Source organism: Dipodomys ordii, unplaced genomic scaffold (genome assembly GCF_000151885.1).
Source record: "Dipodomys ordii isolate 6190 unplaced genomic scaffold, Dord_2.0 Scaffold28, whole genome shotgun sequence".
Classification (NCBI taxonomy): domain Eukaryota; kingdom Metazoa; phylum Chordata; class Mammalia; order Rodentia; family Heteromyidae; genus Dipodomys; species Dipodomys ordii.
This window is the reverse complement of record NW_012267244.1, coordinates 12,192,876-12,212,483: the sequence shown is the minus strand read 5'-3', so window position 1 is coordinate 12,212,483 and position 19,608 is coordinate 12,192,876. Positions and strand designations below refer to the sequence as shown.

Here is a 19,608-nt window from a genome sequence, read left to right as displayed (position 1 = left end):
AGAATTATATAGTACATAAGTGGTAGAATCCAGATTTGAACCTGGGTAATTTTTCTCTTTAAAATAATAATCCTAAGCCTGGTGTCATAAATCTGGAATGCTGTCTTACCAAATATTTCTCATAGAATTTCAAGTAAGACTATCTCAAACAAAGTAATACCCAGTAGAGATCAGTGACGTAGGCTGAAGTGCTTGGAAAAGATTTCTGGCCTTCACTTTCTACTTATTTGAAACAGAATTTTCAATGAATCAATATATTCTCAAGGGAATCCTGAAACACTCAAAACAAAAACAAAAACCACAAGTGGGCCAGGGTGGCAGTAGTTCATGACTGCAATACTAACTACTAAGAAGACAGATCTGAAGATCATGGTTCAAAGCCAGCCCAGGCAGGAAAGTCCATGAGACTCTTATTTCCAATTAACCACCAAAAAAAGCTAGAAGTGGATCCGTGGTTCAAGTGGTAGGTGCAAAAATGCTAAGGGACAGTATCTAGGCCCTGGGTTCAAGCCTCAGGACCTCCACAAAAAAACAAATAAAACAAAAAGAAAACAAAAAACTTGTGTTCATGCAAACAAAAATAACCAAAACATCTACAGAGCTTAGTTTTTTTCTTTTTTCTAATATTTTAGTAAGGGATGAGATAGAGTGAGAAGAGTCACTAAAAAGAACTATCCTCTATTAAATATATTGAAAATCTTTCTGAGTATATAGACACATGCCTGTAATCCCAGCATATCAGAAAGTATGAGGTGGGAGGGTTTGAGTTCAAGTCTACCTGGAACAACTTAGTGAGATTCCCATCTCAAAAATAAAACTTAACAAAAACAAGTAAAAGTTAAAAGAGAAATCCTTACTTATTGAACCACTTCTCTAGCCCCTTTTTGCAATGATTATTTTATAATAGGGCCTCGCTTCCTGCCAGGGCTCCCAAACAGACCTTTATATACCTATTTTGGAATAACAGGTACATGTCACTGTGTCCAGCTGTTGGTTGCGAAGGATTCTCTTGAAATTTCCTGACTGACTGGCCTTGAACTACTCTCCTCCCAATCTCGACCTTCTAAGTAGCTAGGATTACAGGTGTGAACCACCAGCGCCCAACCATACTGCAAATCTTAAACCACAAACTATGAAAGCAGAATTAGTGACATATAACTATACAGTTCCTTACACATTAACTTTTTACTTTTTGAAACAGTCTTGCTTCATAACCCAGGCTGGTCTAGAAATCTTTATGAAGTCCAGGCTGTCCTTCAATTCTTCTTGCCTCTGCTTTCCAAATACTGGTATTACGAACTGGAGCACTCACACCCGGCTCACTCCTCCAACTTCAAATTAACTAGGGTTTCCCTGAAGTTGTCTAGAAGACAATCTACAACATGCTAGTATCAAACACACATAAAATTGAGTGTTACCTGTCTTACAACGAGTTAATTGACCTCAATTAATTGTAGAGAAGCAACTTTTATACTGATTATTAAATAGTAATTTTCACTCTAGTCTTGAATATTAAAGCAGGTTCATGGTCAAAAAAATTATCTACTCTAGAACTAGGGGCATTCTAGTCCACTAGGGGACTACTATTGACACACACCTTCAATCCCAGAGGGTGGAAAACATGAGAGTCAAAGTTAGAGGCCATTATAGGCATAAAGTTAATTAGATATCCTCTCAAACAAGTTCAGTGTGCTGTTACACAGTTATAATCCAAGCTATGTAAGAAGAAAGTGGCAGTCAAGGAATAGCTGTAGCTAAAAGTTGTAGAGCATCTGCCTAGCCTCCTATGAGGAAAATGGGCATGATTTTTAAGTCAAATATTCATTGTGTGCATTATATAGTACCATGTCCAAAAACATTATTAGAAAAAATTAACAAAGCATCCACTCACTTATAAAACACTTATAAATCTCCATCATAAACTAGTGAGCTAAGCCAAATACAACTTTTACATTTTGGCTGGCTAACATATTAAAATATATTAGAATCTTCCTCAGGCTCAAAGTTTTACCACATTCTACAGCTTTATTTAATACTCAAAAGCCCTCAAGTTTGTGACTCCTGGATTACTTTTTGGCATTTTGTGCAGATTAAGTTAAAGTGAATCGTGCATTTTGGAAATTTTCAAAAAAATATGATCTCTACATTATTTGATAAGTTAGCAGGTGAAATTAGATTTGTCTAGGATCAGGAAAAAAGTTTAAAAACAAAAATGGGTCTGGGAAGGTAGATCAGTGGTAGAGTGCTTGCCTTGCATGCATGAGGCCCTGGGTTTGATTCCTCAACCGCACATAAATAGAAAAAGCTGCAAGTGGCGCTGTGGCTCAAGTGGTAGAGTGCTGGTCTTGAGCTGAAGGGCTCAAGGACAGTGTCCAGACCCAGAGTTCAGGCCCCACAACTGACCAAAAAAAGGAAAAAAAATCAACAAAGGGTGAACAAATGCAGCAGTAGTACTTGCTAAACACTATGCTGAAAATGTGTTATATAACTTATGGGTGGAGATGGGCGGAGAAAAACTGGGAGTGAGGGAAGGGATGACATATCCAAAAAGATGTGTTCTCATTACCTGACTTAACTGTAACCCCTCTGTATATCACCTTTATAATAATAATTTTAAAATGTTTTAAAGAATCAAAACAAAAGGGCTGGGAAGGTGGCTCAGTGATAGAGCGCTTGCCTTGCATGCCTGAGGCCCTGGGTTCAATTCCTCAGCACCACATAAGCAAAAAGAAAAGAAAACAAAACAAAAACCCTTACAATTGAAGTCTCCCATCTTAGGAGATTCTACATTCTTAGGCCTGGTTATTAACCTGGTAGATGACAAAGTTAAACTCAATCCTTAATTTCCCAGTTAAAAAAAAACTCATACATTAATTGTACAAAGGTGTTTCATTTTGGCATTTACTTGCAGCTTAATCAAATCAAATCAGGTATAATCAAACTGATTTTCTAACTTTTAAACTTTAACAACCATGTGATATGTTAAGTCCTAAAAAGGTAAAAACTCCTCCTCCCCTGCATTAGTTTATTTTTGGTGGTACTGTGGTATGAATTCAGGGCCTTGAGCTTGCTAGCAAGGTACTCACTAGCAATTTTAGTTTTCATTATTTTTCGAGTAGAATCTTGTAGGATGGACTGGATAGGTATTCTCCAATTTACACTTCCTATGCAGCTTAGATGACAGGCATTTACCACCACTGTCAGTAAGTTTTATAGGCTGAGATTTGGCCTCAATACTTTTTTTTCTGTTAGCCTTGAACTTCATCCCTATCAATTTCTGCCCCCTGCATAGCATTAAGTGATTGTGCCCAGCTCCAGTGTTGTTGTTCTTTTATCTTGAAGCATTGATTCACATAGTTATTTTTTAAATAACAGTCTCATCTGAGACAGTAAAAAGTGAACTAAAGAAGTATTTGGATAGAATGAAGCCTATTTAGGAAAAGATAGTCTCTTTAGTTAATGGACTCCATGTGTTTTTTTTTTTGGGGGGGGGTCCGGTCGTGGGGCCTGAACTCTGGGCCTGGGCGCTGTCCCTCAGCTCTTCAGCTCAAGGCTAGCACTCTACCACTTGAGTCACAGCGCCACTTCTGGCTTTTTTCTTTTTTTGCTTATGTGGTGCTGAGGAATTGAACCCAGGACCTCAGGCATGCAAGGCAAGCGCTCTACCACTGAGCCAACTTCCCAGCCCTGGACTCCATGTATTATCAGCTAGCTCAGGCTACGAAGAGTCTTCCCCCAAAGGGAGCATTTACTGTGTATTAAGTTCCTTCTATGTTAGACACTGTAGCTACAAGGCAAATATGTGTCTTTCTAGTGAATCTAATCTGTTTTTTTTCAGGGAGCTAGTTTAATAGCACTCTATGTAAGTTCTGTAAGCCAAGGGTTCACAAGGTCTTCTTTAATATATCCTAGCATCTAGCACAAAATGAGTATTTTCTTATATGTTTCTACAAAAACTTATAACCTTTTAATCACTTTGGGTGTTTTTATGAGGTGATGTATAAACCTAATTAACATTTTGCTTATAATAAACTTGCAGTGATCTAATAATCAGCTATGTAACACAACAGCATTAACAGTCTTAGGACCAAATTACTAGAATTGAGAAACACAGTTCAGTGGTAGGACACTTGCTTGAAGCCCTTGGTCCCAATCCCAATATCAAGAAAGAAAAAGCATTGAATTACTTGTATTAAATAGACAACTTGGGCTCTTATCCCTAGATGATACGTTCCTTCAAAACAAGTTATAGCATCAGAGATACTTCATAATTTAGACAAATTCTACTTGTTCCTTGGTTTTACAACAACATATTAGCATTTATACATCATTGGAAACATCTGTAAGAGTCTGGTTTCTCTCTGTGAATTACATTCATGCCACTTGAACAGCACTTCCAACAGAATTGCTTTTATTTTTACTTTAAAAAAATTACACTTGAGTAAGGATAAAGTAAGTCATAAAGATTCATTAAAATCTACTTTCAATCACTGTAAAGGTATCAGAACAAAAGAATAGAACATTTTACCTCCAAATTCATATCAATAATAATTTATCCTAATTCCATTTAAAAGAATGCTGTTAATAAACAGAATCCAGACTTTTTTTTACTTGACAAGCTTAGGAATTCATCTTGTACTTATCATTTCTGAGACACAAGTCACTATACAATTATTTCTTGACAATGTAAAGAATATGCTATATAATAGAAGCATTAAATTTTATAAAATCATGAAAACATCTTAATAAATAAAATGTATTTATCTCACTATTTCAGTCCATACTTGGTTCATTCAGAATATTCCATTTTTGGCAATCAGTAGAATTCATTACATACTAAAAATAACACCATATTTATGCACAAATAAATTAATTTTTCCAGTAAGAGCTAATCTAACTTTAAGAAGATTTCCCACATATTCACAGTAAAGAATATCACAGAATACCCATATCTGGCCTAACTGTCTCTGAATTGTAGCATTACAGGAAGGAAGTTCATTGTGTCTAATAATTCGAGTGAGTTTCACCCAAATGTTTTCCAGAGACTGATTACTGCAAACAGTATGTTCTATTGTCCATCTTGCTCTATATAATGAGTGCAAATTTAGTGCCTTTATGCTTTCTTGTAATTTTTTAGACAAAGGAAAAATCTTTTTGGTGCAATTATTTCTGGCAATTGAAACACTCCAAGATCTCTTCTTGTGTTGTCTTCTTTTTTCTGATTTTTCATCCTGATTTCCTGAATTAGTCTGTTCAGTCAATGTGTGTGACTGGATTAAGTGCTGCCTTTTCAAGGCTGGTTGAAACTCCAAAAGATCTACTGTGCAATCATAACTCTGTGTTCTTGCACCATGTTCTGAAACGGTCAAGTCCTGTTTCATATCTTCAACTGCTTCCCCAGAAATAATAGGTGGTAATCCTTTGGGTTTGAGTGGAAGTTTGGATCCATCATGAGGAAACCAAGGAATGAATCTTGATAATGGATGAACAGGAAAGTCTTGAATTGCCTTTTCTGCAATCTTTGGCAGTTGTGTGCAATCATACTCATATGGTCGATAATGCAATATTACTTGTGTAGTCATTTTGCAGTAATTCAATAACTCTTAATGAAGAGAAAATTTCTTAGCTGAACTCCTCAGAGCTAGAATGCAATTTATTATTACAAGACTGTATCGCTTGTCAAATCAGAGGCAACAGGACCTAAAGTAGAAGTATTGCAAAAAATAAGATATAGTACAGAAAACCTGTATACAAACAGGTAGGGAGAAAAACACAACAAAAACAAACAAAAAAGTCCCTATATATAATTTTAATCAAATACCATCAGCAAATGTGAATATAATGGACAACCGTGAAAATCCTTTCTCAACGGAATAGGAGATGTTTATTAAGATCACTTCCAGCTCAAAATCTTAGTTGTTAACATGTCTAACTCAATAGAAATAAAACACTTCAAAGTATTAATACATTAAGCTATCTTAGTCTTAAAAATTTAGCAGAGGCTGGGCACTGGTGGCTCACACCTGTAATCCTAGCTACTACTCAGAAGATTGAGATATGAGGCTCACCATTCCAAGCCATCTGGGGCAGGAAAGACCTTGAGACTCTTACCTCCAATTAACCACAGAAAACTGGAAGTGGTGCTGTGGCTTAAAGTGGTAGAGCACTGACCTTGAGAGAAAAATCTCAGAGATTGTGCCCAGGCCCTGAGTTCAAGCCCCATGACTGAGAAAACAAACCAACCAACAAACAAAAGAAAACCTGTAACAGAAACAGAGTACTCTAGTGATTCTTAAAATACTGGAGTTATATAATATAGTACTTAAAAATCTGAGATATCTGAAGTGAATATAATGAAATCAGTATAATTTTTAATCTATATGGGAGAAAAGGAGTTGCCTTTATTTTTATGAATTCTACCAAATATAGATATTTAGGTATGATACATCATTCTCAGATGTAAATACCAAAAAATGCATATGGCTGGTTATAAGTCAAAATCTTCTCTGTATATCCTGGGCACTTTCACTGTATTAAGACCTCAGTACCATGGCTCCTAAATTTCACTTGGAGGAAGAATAAGAACTACACTTTTTTTTTTCACCCACAGATGTTCTCAGTTGTCTTCAACTGAAGCCACTGATAATAAGTTTCAGCACACCTCTGCTCCAGGATGTGATTTTTAAGTTGGGCTTCTTAACTAAGTTGTAAGACTCATAATGCAGGCCTTTTCATATCCTAATCTACTATAGAAAAAAAAAGTAAGAGATGAATCCCTTCCTACCCCAAATTATTAGAGAACTAATTAATGAGGGTTCTCCCAGCTGGAGGGTTATCAATGATAGATACACTCTATCATTATGTCTTAAGAGATCCCAAGTCTGATTCTGAAGAGTTAAGAAGTAACTACTCACATAATCCTGTCTACTGATAGGTTTGGTAACTCTCAAATTTGTAAATGAATGCTTAACATCCATAATTTTAATAGGTGGTAGCATATTTTTAAATATGTGGTAACATATTTTCCCAAGAATAATATTTCTCTTATTTTCCCAAGAATAACTTTTTCTCTTTCCTTTCCTTAAATTGTGTAGGACATTGAAAATTCTTTCATTGTTATCTAAATTTATTCATTATTGTACTCAGGGTCAACTGAAGTTGTGAGAGCTTCATTTAAATAATGTTCTTTTTATTGAAGAGCAACAAGATACGATCTTAGCAGTTTACATTTTAATATAAGAAAAGCAAACAAGTGACCATTTAAATTGATATATTTTTTGGCACCAATAAAATTAGAACTTGTGAAAACTCTGAATTAACTAAAACATCAGGGGAAGAACAGTACCAAAGTTGAAAAACTATCATATAATGCACTTGTCCTTTTAGTCCTTAAATATTCTTTACTAGGTATCTTGTGGGGTTTTTGTTTTGCCAGTCCTGGGGTTTGAACTCAGGGTCTGGGCACTGTCCTTAAGCTTCTTTTGCTCAAGGCTAGCACTCTACCACTTCAGCCACAGCACCACTTCCAGCTTTTTCTTTTTTTGTCATCGGTTGTGGGGCCTGAACTCTGGGACTGGGTGTTGTCCCTCAGCTCTTCAGCTCAAGGCTAGTACTCTACCACTTGAGCCAAGTACCACTTCCGGCTTTTTCTGCTTATGTGGTGCTGAGGAATCAAACCCAGGGCCTCATGCATGCAAGGCAAGCACTCTACCACAGAGCCACCTTCCCAGCCCCACTTGCAGCTTTTTCTGTCTATGTAGTACTGAAGAACCAAACCTAGGGCTTCATGCATGCTAAGCAAGTACTCTACCACTAAGCCACATTCCTAGACTGATATCTTGTATTTTTCTGTTTTTGCTTTTTGTGAGGTTTGTTGTTTTTGTCGGTCATGGGGCTTGAACTCTGGGCCTGGGCGCTGTCACTCAGCAATTCAGCTCAAGGCTAGTGTTCTACCACTTGAGCCACAGAGCCACTTCCGGTTTTCTAGTTGTTTACTGGAAGTACGAGTCTCATGGACTTTCCTGCAGGGCTGGCTTTAAACCATGATCTTCAGATTTCAACTTCCTGAATAGTTAGGATTACAAGCGTGAGGTACAAGTGCCCGGCTATCTTGCGTTTTTGAAACAGAAAAATAAACATCAGAAACAACAGAAAACTAAAAATTTCCAATGGCAATTAGACTTCATATACCTAGAATTTGTGTCTAATAGTATCATAGTGTTCAATTTGTATAAAGTCACATCTAGCAACTAATATAACTGCTCCAAATTCAGAGAAGTCAGTAAGGTAATGAATAATCTGAAAATGCTATTTCACTCATTAGGAGACAGACAATACAACATCATAAAATGGTGTTCAAATGTTACTAGGAATGTGATCTTGGAAAAGTTGCTTTCAACCTCCTTTATACATACTTGATGTGAGACTAAGGTAGTGAATATAAAGTAGCTTTCTTTTATCTATAGTCTACTTTAGTCTACATCATCTGTTCAGGCTAAACATACAGGTTCCGTTGCTATATCAATATTGCAAAGTTTTTACATTCTACATTGTCCACTCCAGCTATCAGTGTATGACTCAATATGGATGCCATCAGAAAGTTAAGTGCAATTCAAATGAATTCAAGTATCTACCTAGCATTTCTCCACCACAATACAAGAAGGTATTGATGAATGGAGCGTCCAACTGCAATACTAACTTTGCAGATAAAAGTCTGGGGACTCTGTTAGTGCCACACAGAGATAGAAAACTTCCCATTAAATGTCCGCTGTAATTTAATCTGGTTCAGAAATCTATCTCTCCAATAGGGTCAGAGCAGCAGTTTCCGAGAGTAACACCTAGTGATTACAGACAGCAGTGTGGACCACAACCGTGGATTATTATCAGGTTTATATTTCATTCTAGAAAACAGCTTTTTCGTGTGTGTGTGTGTGTATGTATGTAAGAGAGAGGGAGGGTGGAGGGAGAGAGGGCGAAAGAGAGGACGCGTCGGTCCTGGGACTCGAACTCAGGACCCGAAGGTTGTCCCTGGGCTTTTTTTTGGTCAAGGTTAAGCAGTTTAGCACGGGAGCCACAGCTCCACTTCTGGCTTTTAGGTGGTTAACCGTAGATAGAGTCTGGTGGTATTTTCTACCTAGACTGACTCCCAATTGTAAGCCTGAGATCATAGATTCCTGAGTAGCCAGGGTTGCAGGCGTGAGCCACGGGGGTCCGGCTGGAAGGCAGCTCCTAAGCCTAAAACCGAAACGGGGTGAAACTCCTCGTGTTGGTGGCCGAGGCGAGCACTGGCAGGACTTCTGGACGAGGCCTACGCCCCAGAGGCCGAGTCCACGCAAGAGAGTCTCAGAAGGAAAGAAAACAGTAAGGAGACCCACGACCACCCAAGTGTACCTTTCAGCGCCAGCAGGTGCTCCTGTTTGGGGGGATTCACTTCCATGTTGACCGGCACTTTGCCCGGCGGCCTACGGGGGCTGACGAGGTCCACCGTGGCCCGGAAGAAAACGGAAAGGCGCACTCGCGGGAAGGCGGCTTCCAGCGCCCACGCAGCGGCTTCGTTGGGCTGGTAGTCCCTAAAATACTTAAATTTTGCTATGTCCTTTAAAGCTCCAACGGCTTCTTTCTCCCAAGGTCATTCCTAAAGCCTCAAAGACACTAAGCATTAAGAAAAGCTAGTTTCCAGCTAAAAAAGGAATCACACCAAAAGACTTCACGAACCCAACGCCGCGTCTGACGCTAGCGAAAGCCTACGAAGCGGAGGGGCGGGGTAGAGAAACCGACTGTGGCATGCTGGGAGTTGTAGTTTCTATATATGTGCATACCACTGCATGCAGGGGGATGTAGTCCACTCCGGTCTCCTCCCGGCTGGTTTGCAGTTTGGAGAAGAAATCTTGCCGAAGCAGTGGTCACACCTAAAATTTTACTTCTACTCTTTGTTTAACCTTTTTTTTTTTTTAATTTTCCATCCATGACTCGCACTTTCTGAAAAATAAAAGTGCGCATGCGCACTTTGGCTGTGCCGCCAAACGGCTTGCGACTGACGAGGGGGAGTGAAGGGAGTAGGGAGCTGCCCTCTCAACTGTAGTGCGCCTGTTCACCAGCAGCGCGCGCGCGGGTGCCTCTGGGTAGCCGGTGGCTGAACCCCGCCTCACAGTTGAAGGCTCTGACGGCTGCATCTTCGGCGCCGCTCCTTCCAGGATGGCTACCCTGGTTGTAAACAAGCTAGCAGCCGGACTAGACAGTGGCCGGCAGGGCAGCCGGGGTATGACTGTGGTGAAGGTGAGCGACCTTGCGTGCTCTGTTCTCCACCATCGGCCTCCCTTTGGTCCATCCTGGAAATCTGGCTGCGTCGTTGAGGCCCGGTCTTGGATGGGCGGGATGCGCGACCTCGGGCCGGCCCCCCCAAAGGCCTTACTGGTCTCCCCCTCCTTACTCCTCTGTTACCCTTACCCTCCGGGCCCGCCAGGTCTGTTTATACAGATTAAGAGACGTGTTTGTAGGAAAGGACTTTGTGGGCCTGTGAGAGAGATCGGTGTTGCTCTGTCTCCAGGTTCTTTGCATTTAGCAAAGTCAACAGGCATGAATTAGCTTATTAAAAAAAAGAATTAGGCTGAGCCATTGCCATCGCTCATATCTACTTTTGTGGTAGATGTTAATTCATGTTTTACAATAGGGAAGGAAACCCAGGTTTACATAAACGCAGTATGTGGCAAAAGTTCTGAGTTTCTGGCCCTAAAGTCTGCTTTTCATGACTGTACTTTGTAATCATACATCTGTTAGTTGTTGAGATGTCTGGCCCCTCTGCTTTTAGTATTCTTTGAATTTTGAGACGTCTCCTACTGCAGCGTAACCTGCCATTAACACTGATGTATGAATTGCCCTATGCTTTCTTCAGTGTATAAATAAATGATTAAAGATGCATTTACTCATAGTTAGCATACGTGAAACTATTCTCGTACATTGAAATATGGAAAGATATGGAGAGAATAACTGTGTACCCTCCAGGATCTTATGTAAAGACATTGGTAACTCTCTTTTGTGACCATATGTCAACATATAGTCCTGTAATTCTGATTATAATACTGATATTAATATAATTTTAAAAAATTTCCACAAGTAGTTTTAGTGTACAATCACAATTGACTTCAGAAATATCTCTGAAGTCCTTTTAATGTCTTGAATTGGCACCTGTAATTTCCTGTTGAGGTTTGGTTTTATTTGGCAACAAATAAAATATTTATGTCCATCACTTATTATTAGTCAGTATTAGTGGATGATGATGCACAGCATAACTCATTATTGGGCATATTGTATAGTTGAGAGTTCCTTTTTTGAATTGTGCTTTTGCTAGGTAGAAGATAATGAAGATTATTTTGTGTGTAATTTGTAAGTTTTAGTCCACAATTGGAGTGGGTGTCATAGCTACTTCCATTTCTGTTAATCTCAAAAGTGTAACTTAGGTGTAATCCCACTTTGTTAGACCACTGCATTTGATATGTAAGAGGCATACTTCCTTTTCATTTTCATCTTAGCTTGTAAAATGTGCCTAACTGCAATATGAGAAACCTTTTTGAGAAAGCAAGAGGTAGTCATTGAAAGGAAAAGGTCAAAGTAAATAATGTTAATAATATGTAAAACAGCCTCTTGTTAAACAAACAAGTTGGTGATGACAGTCACTAGGGAAAACAAAAATCTCATATTGTGAAGTAAGTTTAGAAATATATTACAGAATTTTCAAAATGAGCCTTTTTTAGTATTTATGGCTATAGTCTTTTAATTTATGGTTTATTAAATTTGATTTATATATAAGTTTGAAGATTCATTTGTAATATCTGCAATGTAATTTTAAAAGTGTGTTTTTAAAATCTAGCACCAGGCACTGGTGGATCATACCTGTAATCCTAGCTACTCAGGAGGCAGAGAGATGAGGATTGTAGTTGGAAAGCAGCTCAAGCAAGAAAAGTCCCCTTGAGACTCTGCAATTAACCACTCACAAAGCAGAAGTCCAGCTGTGGCAAAAAGTAGTAGAGCACTGGCCTTGAGAAAAGATCTCGGGGATAGCACCCAGGTCCTGAGTTCAAGCCTCAGAGCCAACAAGGAAAAAAATATATATCAGTGCTTAATTTATTATTCTATTAGCTGCAAGTCCCATTCATAGATATTGAGGAAAAAAATTTCTTGCTGTATTATTTGCTAAGTAGTACTTGTAGTCTTCTTGGACCTTTGTTTCACTGATCATACATCTATTAGGTTGTTGAGATGCCTGCCCCCTCCTCTTTTAGTATTCTCTGAATTTTGAGATGTAACTGGTCATTAACATTGATGTATGAATTGCCCTATGCCTGATGTTGAGCTTTCTTCAATGTATAAAATGATTAAAAATGCATTTACTCATAGTTAACATAAGTGAAACTATGTTCTAGTGCTTTTCAAAAAAGGTGTTGGAAGTATTTGAATATTACAGTGGACACATCCTGAGAATAGGCCCAAAGGATAATATAGTCACTTTAGTTGGACTGAGCTATAGATAGAAAAGTTACTCAGGAATTGTTAGTTTACTAATGTGATAGAAATAGCATTTAATAAGAAAAATATTTGTTTAGCCATTTTTTAGTATAAAGAAAGTTAAGTATTTTATCACATGAAATCTATATGATAAACTCAGAACCGAGAGTTCTAAAGTACATGGTAGTGAAGCAGTATGGATCATATTGTAGCAGAAAGGCAGACACAGGAGTTTATACTATTGTGGGTGTTTCAAACTTAATATTGGAAGACATGAGTTAGGCATGGAAGCATGAAGATGTTTTACTGCTAGAAATATGGTTTAGTCACTAAAACAATCACATGATCCTGAGAATCAGAATATATTATTCTTAGACCTGTCTTTTGTATGGCTTTTGGGAAATCATATACATGTAATTGAAACTAAGTAGATAGAATAGTTTTCTGACCCAGGGTTGTATTTATTAATGAAGAACAGAAATCTAAGTCTTAGCTGAATGTATTTTGAACTTTACATTATTTGCTGTAAGTTGACAATAGAAAATATTTGAACATTATTTGTGGTGTTTTTTTTTTTTTTTGGCTAGTTGTGGAGTCTGAACTCTGGGCCTGGGTGCTGTCCCTCAGCTCTTCAGCTCAAGGCTAGTGCTCTATTTGAGCTACAGCACCACTTCGAGCTTTTTCTGCTCAGCGCCTCATGCATGCAAGGCAGGCACTCTACCACTGAGACACCTTCCCAGCCCCTTGTGGTCTTTTCTTACAAGTTCTTTATCATTTGGAAATATAACTATCATCCCAGTTCATTATATTGTTTTTGTTGAAATTAATGATGACTTATTGCCATAAAATAGTTGCACAGAAATTCCTTTTAGTAGCATTCATTATATGTTGTTATTACAGATAGAGTTTTCAGAAGGAACAGTAATGTTAGTTGATAATTTTATCTTGGTCTTTAAAACTTACTATTTTAAGGACACTTCACTATCACCCAATTTTGATAAGGTCTATCAGATGGAATGACTAATTTCTAAATTTTTAGAAGTGATTTAAAGTACTTTAAAGTGACCATTTTTTTTCATGACAGAGCAAAGAACAATGTTGAATTGTTATATTGGTTCAGTGTTTTTAAACTTGAAATATGTGTGCCTTTAAAGTTGTTTCCATTTCATATTCTAGGTTCTGGAGTGTGGAGTTTGTGAAGATGTCTTTTCTTTGCAAGGAGACAAAGTTCCTCGCCTTTTGCTTTGTGGACACACAGTCTGTCATGACTGTCTCACTCGACTACCCCTTCATGGAAGAGCAATACGGTGCCCATTTGATCGACAAGTAACAGATCTAGGTAAGAAAATTATTCACTTGGATTTAAGGCTGAAAATTAGGAGGACACTTATGACTTCTACCTATAATCCTAGCTACTCAGGAGGCTGATTGGGGGCCAACCCCAGGCATGAAAGTCAGTGAGACTCGTACCTCCAATTAACCACTCAAAAACCGGAAGTGGAGCTGTGGCTCAAAGTGGTAGAATGCTAGCCTTGAGCATAAAAGCTTAGGGACAATGCCCTCAAGCCCAGCAACCAACAACAACAGAAAAGACTGAAAATTATATAAGACAAATGTCACAGAAATAATGTCTTTACACTTGAGTTTTATTTGATAGTTTTTGTTGGTCGTGGAGCTTGAACTGTGGGCCTGGGCGCTATCCTTGAGCTTTTTAGCTTAAGGCAAATTCTCTACCACTTGAGCCATAGCTCCACTTCCTGTTTTCTGGTGGTTAATTGGTGGTAAGAGTCTCAAGGACTTCCTGCCCTGGCTGGCTTTGAACCACGATCCTCAGATCTCAGCCTCCTGAGTAGCTAGGATTACAAGCACGGGCCATGGGTGCCCAACAGCACTTGATGTTTTAGATTGCAAAATTCCACAATATCTTTCAAAATGTTTGAGTCTCTGTTGGGTAAACTAGCACTCAAATTACTAATTTTCTTTCATCAAACATTGAGATGAGTTTATATTCAATATGTATCTGTGAAGAACTTTACAACACCTGGGAAATATATGCTTTCCTTATTCAAACAAATGAGAAAAGTATTTATCATAGATTAGATATTTGTTTGAAGCTACTAATCCAGTAAAACAAAGTTTTCTTACAAAAGAATGAATCAATGATGAAAATACAGATAAAGCCATTGGAGTCTCATTAAATTTTTATTTACTAGTATCAGAGAAGAAATATGTTTGTATTTGTTATGATTGTTCGGTGTGTGTGTGTGTGTGTATGATTGTTCCTTCTGGGGGGGTGTGTGTGTGTGTGTGTGTGTGTGTGTGTGTGTGTGTGCGCTCGCATGCGAGCGCCAGCCTTGGTGCTTGAACTCAGGGCCTGAGTTAGGGGATATGAGTATTTGTGCACTAAGCTAATACTCTATAACTTCAGCACCAGAAACTGGCTCTTTTGCTGATTAATTGAAGATGAGAGTCTCATAGCCAGTCTAGGTTGAGATCCTCAGATCCCATCCTCCCGAGTAGTTAGGATTACAGGCATGAGCCATTGATGCTTGTTTTTTGTTTTTGTTTTTGTCTTTTTTGTTGTTGTTTTCTTTTTGTTTTTTTTTTATTTTTTGTGGGTCTCAGGGCTTGAACTCTGGGCCTGGGTGCTATCCCTGCACTCTTCAGCTCAAGGTGAGCACTCTACTGCTTGAGCCACAGCACCACTTCTGGTTTTCTAGTGGTTTATTGAAGATAAGAGTCTCATAGACTTTCCTTCCCCGGGCTGGCTTTGAATCCTGATCCTCAGATCTCAGCCTCCTGAGTAGCTAGGATTACAGGTGTGAGCCACTGGCTCCCAGCTTATTTTATTTATTTATTTTTCTGCTTATGTGGTGCTGAGGAATCAAACCCAGGGCCTCATGCATGCAAGGCAAGCACTCTACCACTGAGCCACCTTCCCAGCCCCAACCCAGCTTATTTTAATATTATATATCAAGTAGAACACGTTTAAAGTAATTTATTGACCTACAAAAAGATACAAGAGTTTTAATATGTTTTGTTTTTGTTTTTACTGGATAAAACATTTTTAATTGGTGTTATAAAGGTGATGTACAGAGGGGTTAAAGTTAAAGTCAGAATGAGTACATTTCTTTTCGGACAATGTCATCTCTTGCCTCTCCCCCAGTTTTTCCCTCTCATCCTCATGCAAAAGTTCATTTTCAACATAGAGTCTAGTGAATCCTACTACTGCATTTGTTCATCCCAGGAGGAAGTTTTTAAGACGCTGTTTATGATGAGTCAGGAGTTTTCTTCTTGCACAGTGAGGTGCTCAAGGTGGTTGGAGGCTCTGTGATAGGTATCCCTCCCCATGGGACATGGGGAGCAGTGGCTTTCTTGTCTTACTAAATTGCTGAAGTTCTGCATAAACAAAACAAATAAATTTTTGTTATTTTTAAGACATCAAAATTTTAAAGTTGTTTTGACCATTATGGAATTCTTAAGTGATATACAAGCCAGTATATAGGTACTACTTACTGGGGCTTATGGGTATGTGCTAATTATGTGATGACAGAATAATTGGAGAATTATCAATTGAAAGCTTTGTGTATTTCTGCATTTTTATATAAATAGAGTAGGTAGAACTCAGCTTGTCATAGCATACATAGGAAAACTTTGTAGGGAGGCAACAAGGCTAAGAAAGAAATAGTTGAGTGGTAGTGTAATGGTATTTGGGAAAGGATATCACAGAAATCAGAGAAGATAAACATACTTAGCCTTGGTTTAAAAAAAAAAAGAAGGGCTGGGAAGGTGGCTCAGTGGTAGAGCGCTTGCCTTGCATGCTCAAGGCCCTGGGTTCGATTCCTCAGCACCACATAAGCAAAAAGAAAAAAGCCGGAAGTGGTGCTGTGGCTCAAGTGGTAGAGTGCTAGCCTTGAGCTGAAGAGCTGAGGGACAGTGCCCTGGCCCAGAGTTCAGGTCCCACGACTGGACCCAAAAAAAAAAGAAGAGTCAAGAAGGAAAAAAGCCCATTACCCTTTTACATATTTATTGTCAACAACCATTCAGTAGCAGAAATATAAAGTATTTTGTTATATTAGCTTGCCATGGAGAGTTAGCCCTAACTGCTAACTGGCTTTTATTTAAAGGTTTAGGAATGCTCTGTGTGTGTGTGTGCGCATGCTCACGCGTGCATGTGTGTGTATGAGAGAGACAGACAGAGACCGAGAGAGAGACAAGAGACAGAGAGCATGCACATATGCTTGTCTGCTAGTTTTGGGTAAAAGAAACACTGGTTCTTTTAAATGTGCTATCTAAAAGTGATTGATGCCAGGTACTAGTGGCTCATGTCTGTAATCCTAGCTACTCAGGAAGCTGAGAGCTGAGGATTATGGTTCAATGCTAGCTCAGGCAGGAAAGTCTGTGAGACTCTTATCTCCAGTCAACCACCAGAAAACCGAAAGTAATAGTGTGGCTCAAATTGGTAGAATGCTAGCTAGCCCTGAGCAAAAATAGCTTAGTGACAGCATTTAGGCCCCCTGAGTTCAAGCCTCATGACCCACAAAATGAAAAAAAAAAATACTACACAAATGAATAAATAAAATTGGTATAAAGCTCTGGATCTTTTTTTTTTTTTTTTTGGGTTGGGTCGTGGGGCCTGAACTCTGGGCCTGGGCGCTATCCCTCAGCTCTTCAGCTCAAGGCTAGTGCTCTATCATTTGAGCCACAGCGCCACTTCCGGCTTTTTTCTTTTTGCTTATGTGGTGCTGAGAAATCGAACCCAGGGCCTCAGGCATGAAAGGCAAGTACTCTACCACTGAGCCACCTTCCCAGCCCATAAGGGTTTTAGTTTCTTTGTTTTGTTTTTGTTTTTTTGGGGTCTGGTCCTGGGTCTGAACTCTGAGCCTGGAGGCTGTCCCTCAGCTTTTCAGCTCAAGGTGAGTGCTCTACCACTTGAGCCATAGCGCCACTTCCGGCTTTTTGTTTTCTGCTTATGTGGTACTGAGGAATCGAACCCAGAGCCTCATGTATGCAAGGCAAGCGCTCTACCACTGAGCCATCTTCCTAGCCCAGCTCTGGATCTTTCTATGAGAAGGAACTTATATAGGAATTTAAAGATGAATCTTTAGCTTTTGTAGTTCCAGTTTGCTTAGAGATGGATATTTTAAGGCAGGTATATCATTCATATAATGACTTACAAACATGAATCTTCTATCTTATTTGTGATCATAAAGTGAATTTAGTTGGATATAAAAAACTTTTTTTTTTTTTGAGCCAGGCGCCGGTGGCTCAGGCTGAGCTACTCAGAGGCTGAGATCTGAGGATCACGATTCAAAGCCAGCCCAGGCAGGAAAATCCGTGAGACTCTTATCTCCAATAAACCACTAGAAAACCAGACGTGGTGCTGTGGCTCAAGCGGTAGGGCACTCGCCTTAAGCTGAAGAGCACAGGGAAAGTGCCCATGCCCAGAGTTCAAGCCCCATGACCGATAGGGGAAAACAAACAACAGGCTTTGCGCATGCTAAGTATGCACTCTACCACTAAACTTGATTCCTATCCACTATAGCATTTGAAAAAAGAAATAGAACAAAAAGTGCTCTCTGTAAATGTATTACTTTGTGATACTTTTTAAAAAATCATTTGTGAAATACTTGTTTTAGAAGATATACTTAAAAGTAATCAAATGTGTAAAATTCAATGGTACAAAAATAGAATTTTAAAGTATATTTCTATTTAGAACACTTGTAGATTCTTGCTTTCTAAGAAAATATGAACAAAATGTTTTAGCATTAAAAAGTAAAATAGAACTTTCAAATTCAATGGTTTAGCCATTATTTATGATTAATCTATATGACTTAGAAATTAGTTTTGAGATATGGAGTAAAATAGTTAATATTCCACTTTGTTATAGTTAGTATTTGTTTTTATGTTTATTCTAGGAGATTCAGGTGTCTGGGGATTGAAAAAAAATTTTGCTTTACTGGAGCTTTTAGAACGACTGCAAAATGGTCATATTGGTCAGTATGGAGCTGCAGAAGAAGCCATTGGGATATCTGGAGAGGTATTGATCAAACTTGGTGACATGGTTATTACAAGATGAACTTTTCTTTCACTTTAAAACATTTGTCAGCACAATATTACTGTATTTACTTTAGCAGCTCCATTTTAGAAACACAGCTCTTCATTAAATTATAGTTCTGATTATAAAACTAGTTAATAGAACAAAAATAAAACTGATATATAATTCTTTGAACATACCATGTCTAACTTATGTTTTATGTGTAAACTCTTTTTCTTATCATTGATCGTTAATTCTATGTTGACATTTTAAATTATTTGTCAAATTTAGGAAACAGAAGATAGGATTGTTTCATGGAACAAACACACATTTCTTGTAATTGAGAAGTAAAATTGTTTCAATCTTTGGGTCTGTTTTTTACTTAAATAATGAATGATAACACTGATGTATTTTCTAATTTCTAGTTTTGAAAAATTAATTACTAAATCTCTCCTTCCAATTATAGCCTTTTAATATTCCATAAGGTCTCAAAACTTTCTTGATTATCTGATGTTATATTTTACCCACTTGAATACATCCTCAAGCCTTGACTTTGTTTGAAAACAAACAAAACGCTTCGTACTTCATGAGAATTAAAAATAATATTTATAATTTTTTAATTTTCATTACCTTTAAGTAGTTGCACAGAGGAGTTGCCACTTAACAAAGCAGTTCATGAATACATCTTGATCAGTGCCACCCCTTTCAGCATTCTCCTGTTCCCCTGCACCTTACCCTTTCCTTCTATTTTCTTAATTTTGTAGGATCTGCTTTGAATTTTATGACTGCATTCTCCCCTTGCCCTTCTTTCTTCATCTTCCCTTTTACCTGGACCCCAAGCCACTTTGGAGAACCCCTTTCCTGGTGTTTATTTTGTTGGACCATGAGGAATTAATACCATTTGAGTTCTCCTCTGAATCTACCATAAGAAATTATATTTAGAAGCTTACAGACTATATTTCTGTATTTGCCTAACTGTGGTTTTCAATCATGATTGTTCAGTAAACTCACCTCTGGAGCTATTAGAAAGCAATTGTAAATATCTTTAGAAAATAATACAAGAGGGGGCT

General features: G+C 38.3%; 2 protein-coding genes across 4 annotated transcripts in view; one reads left to right on the top strand and one right to left on the bottom strand.

Moving 5' to 3' along the window:
• The window catches only part of Trappc13 (trafficking protein particle complex 13), a 30,936-nt gene extending 21,201 nt beyond the window's left edge, over nucleotides 1-9,735 (bottom strand). For both annotated transcript variants that reach the window (XM_013015917.1, XM_013015918.1), the window contains exon 1: nucleotides 9,391-9,735. In XM_013015917.1, coding sequence (XP_012871371.1) covers nucleotides 9,391-9,436 — 46 coding nt within the window. In that variant the 5' untranslated portion in view covers nucleotides 9,437-9,735. The remainder of the gene's footprint in view (nucleotides 1-9,390) is intronic.
• A 372-nt stretch (nucleotides 9,736-10,107) lies between these two features.
• Nucleotides 10,108-19,608, top strand: part of Trim23 (tripartite motif containing 23) — a 29,151-nt gene continuing 19,650 nt past the window's right edge. The window contains exons 1-3 of one of the 2 annotated variants that reach the window (XM_013015926.1): nucleotides 10,108-10,275; nucleotides 13,678-13,840; nucleotides 18,420-18,541. In XM_013015926.1, the coding sequence (XP_012871380.1) occupies nucleotides 10,195-10,275; nucleotides 13,678-13,840; nucleotides 18,420-18,541 (366 nt within the window). In that variant the 5' untranslated portion in view covers nucleotides 10,108-10,194. The remainder of the gene's footprint in view (nucleotides 10,276-13,677; nucleotides 13,841-18,419; nucleotides 18,542-19,608) is intronic. The other variant, XM_013015927.1, reaches the window with a different exon arrangement.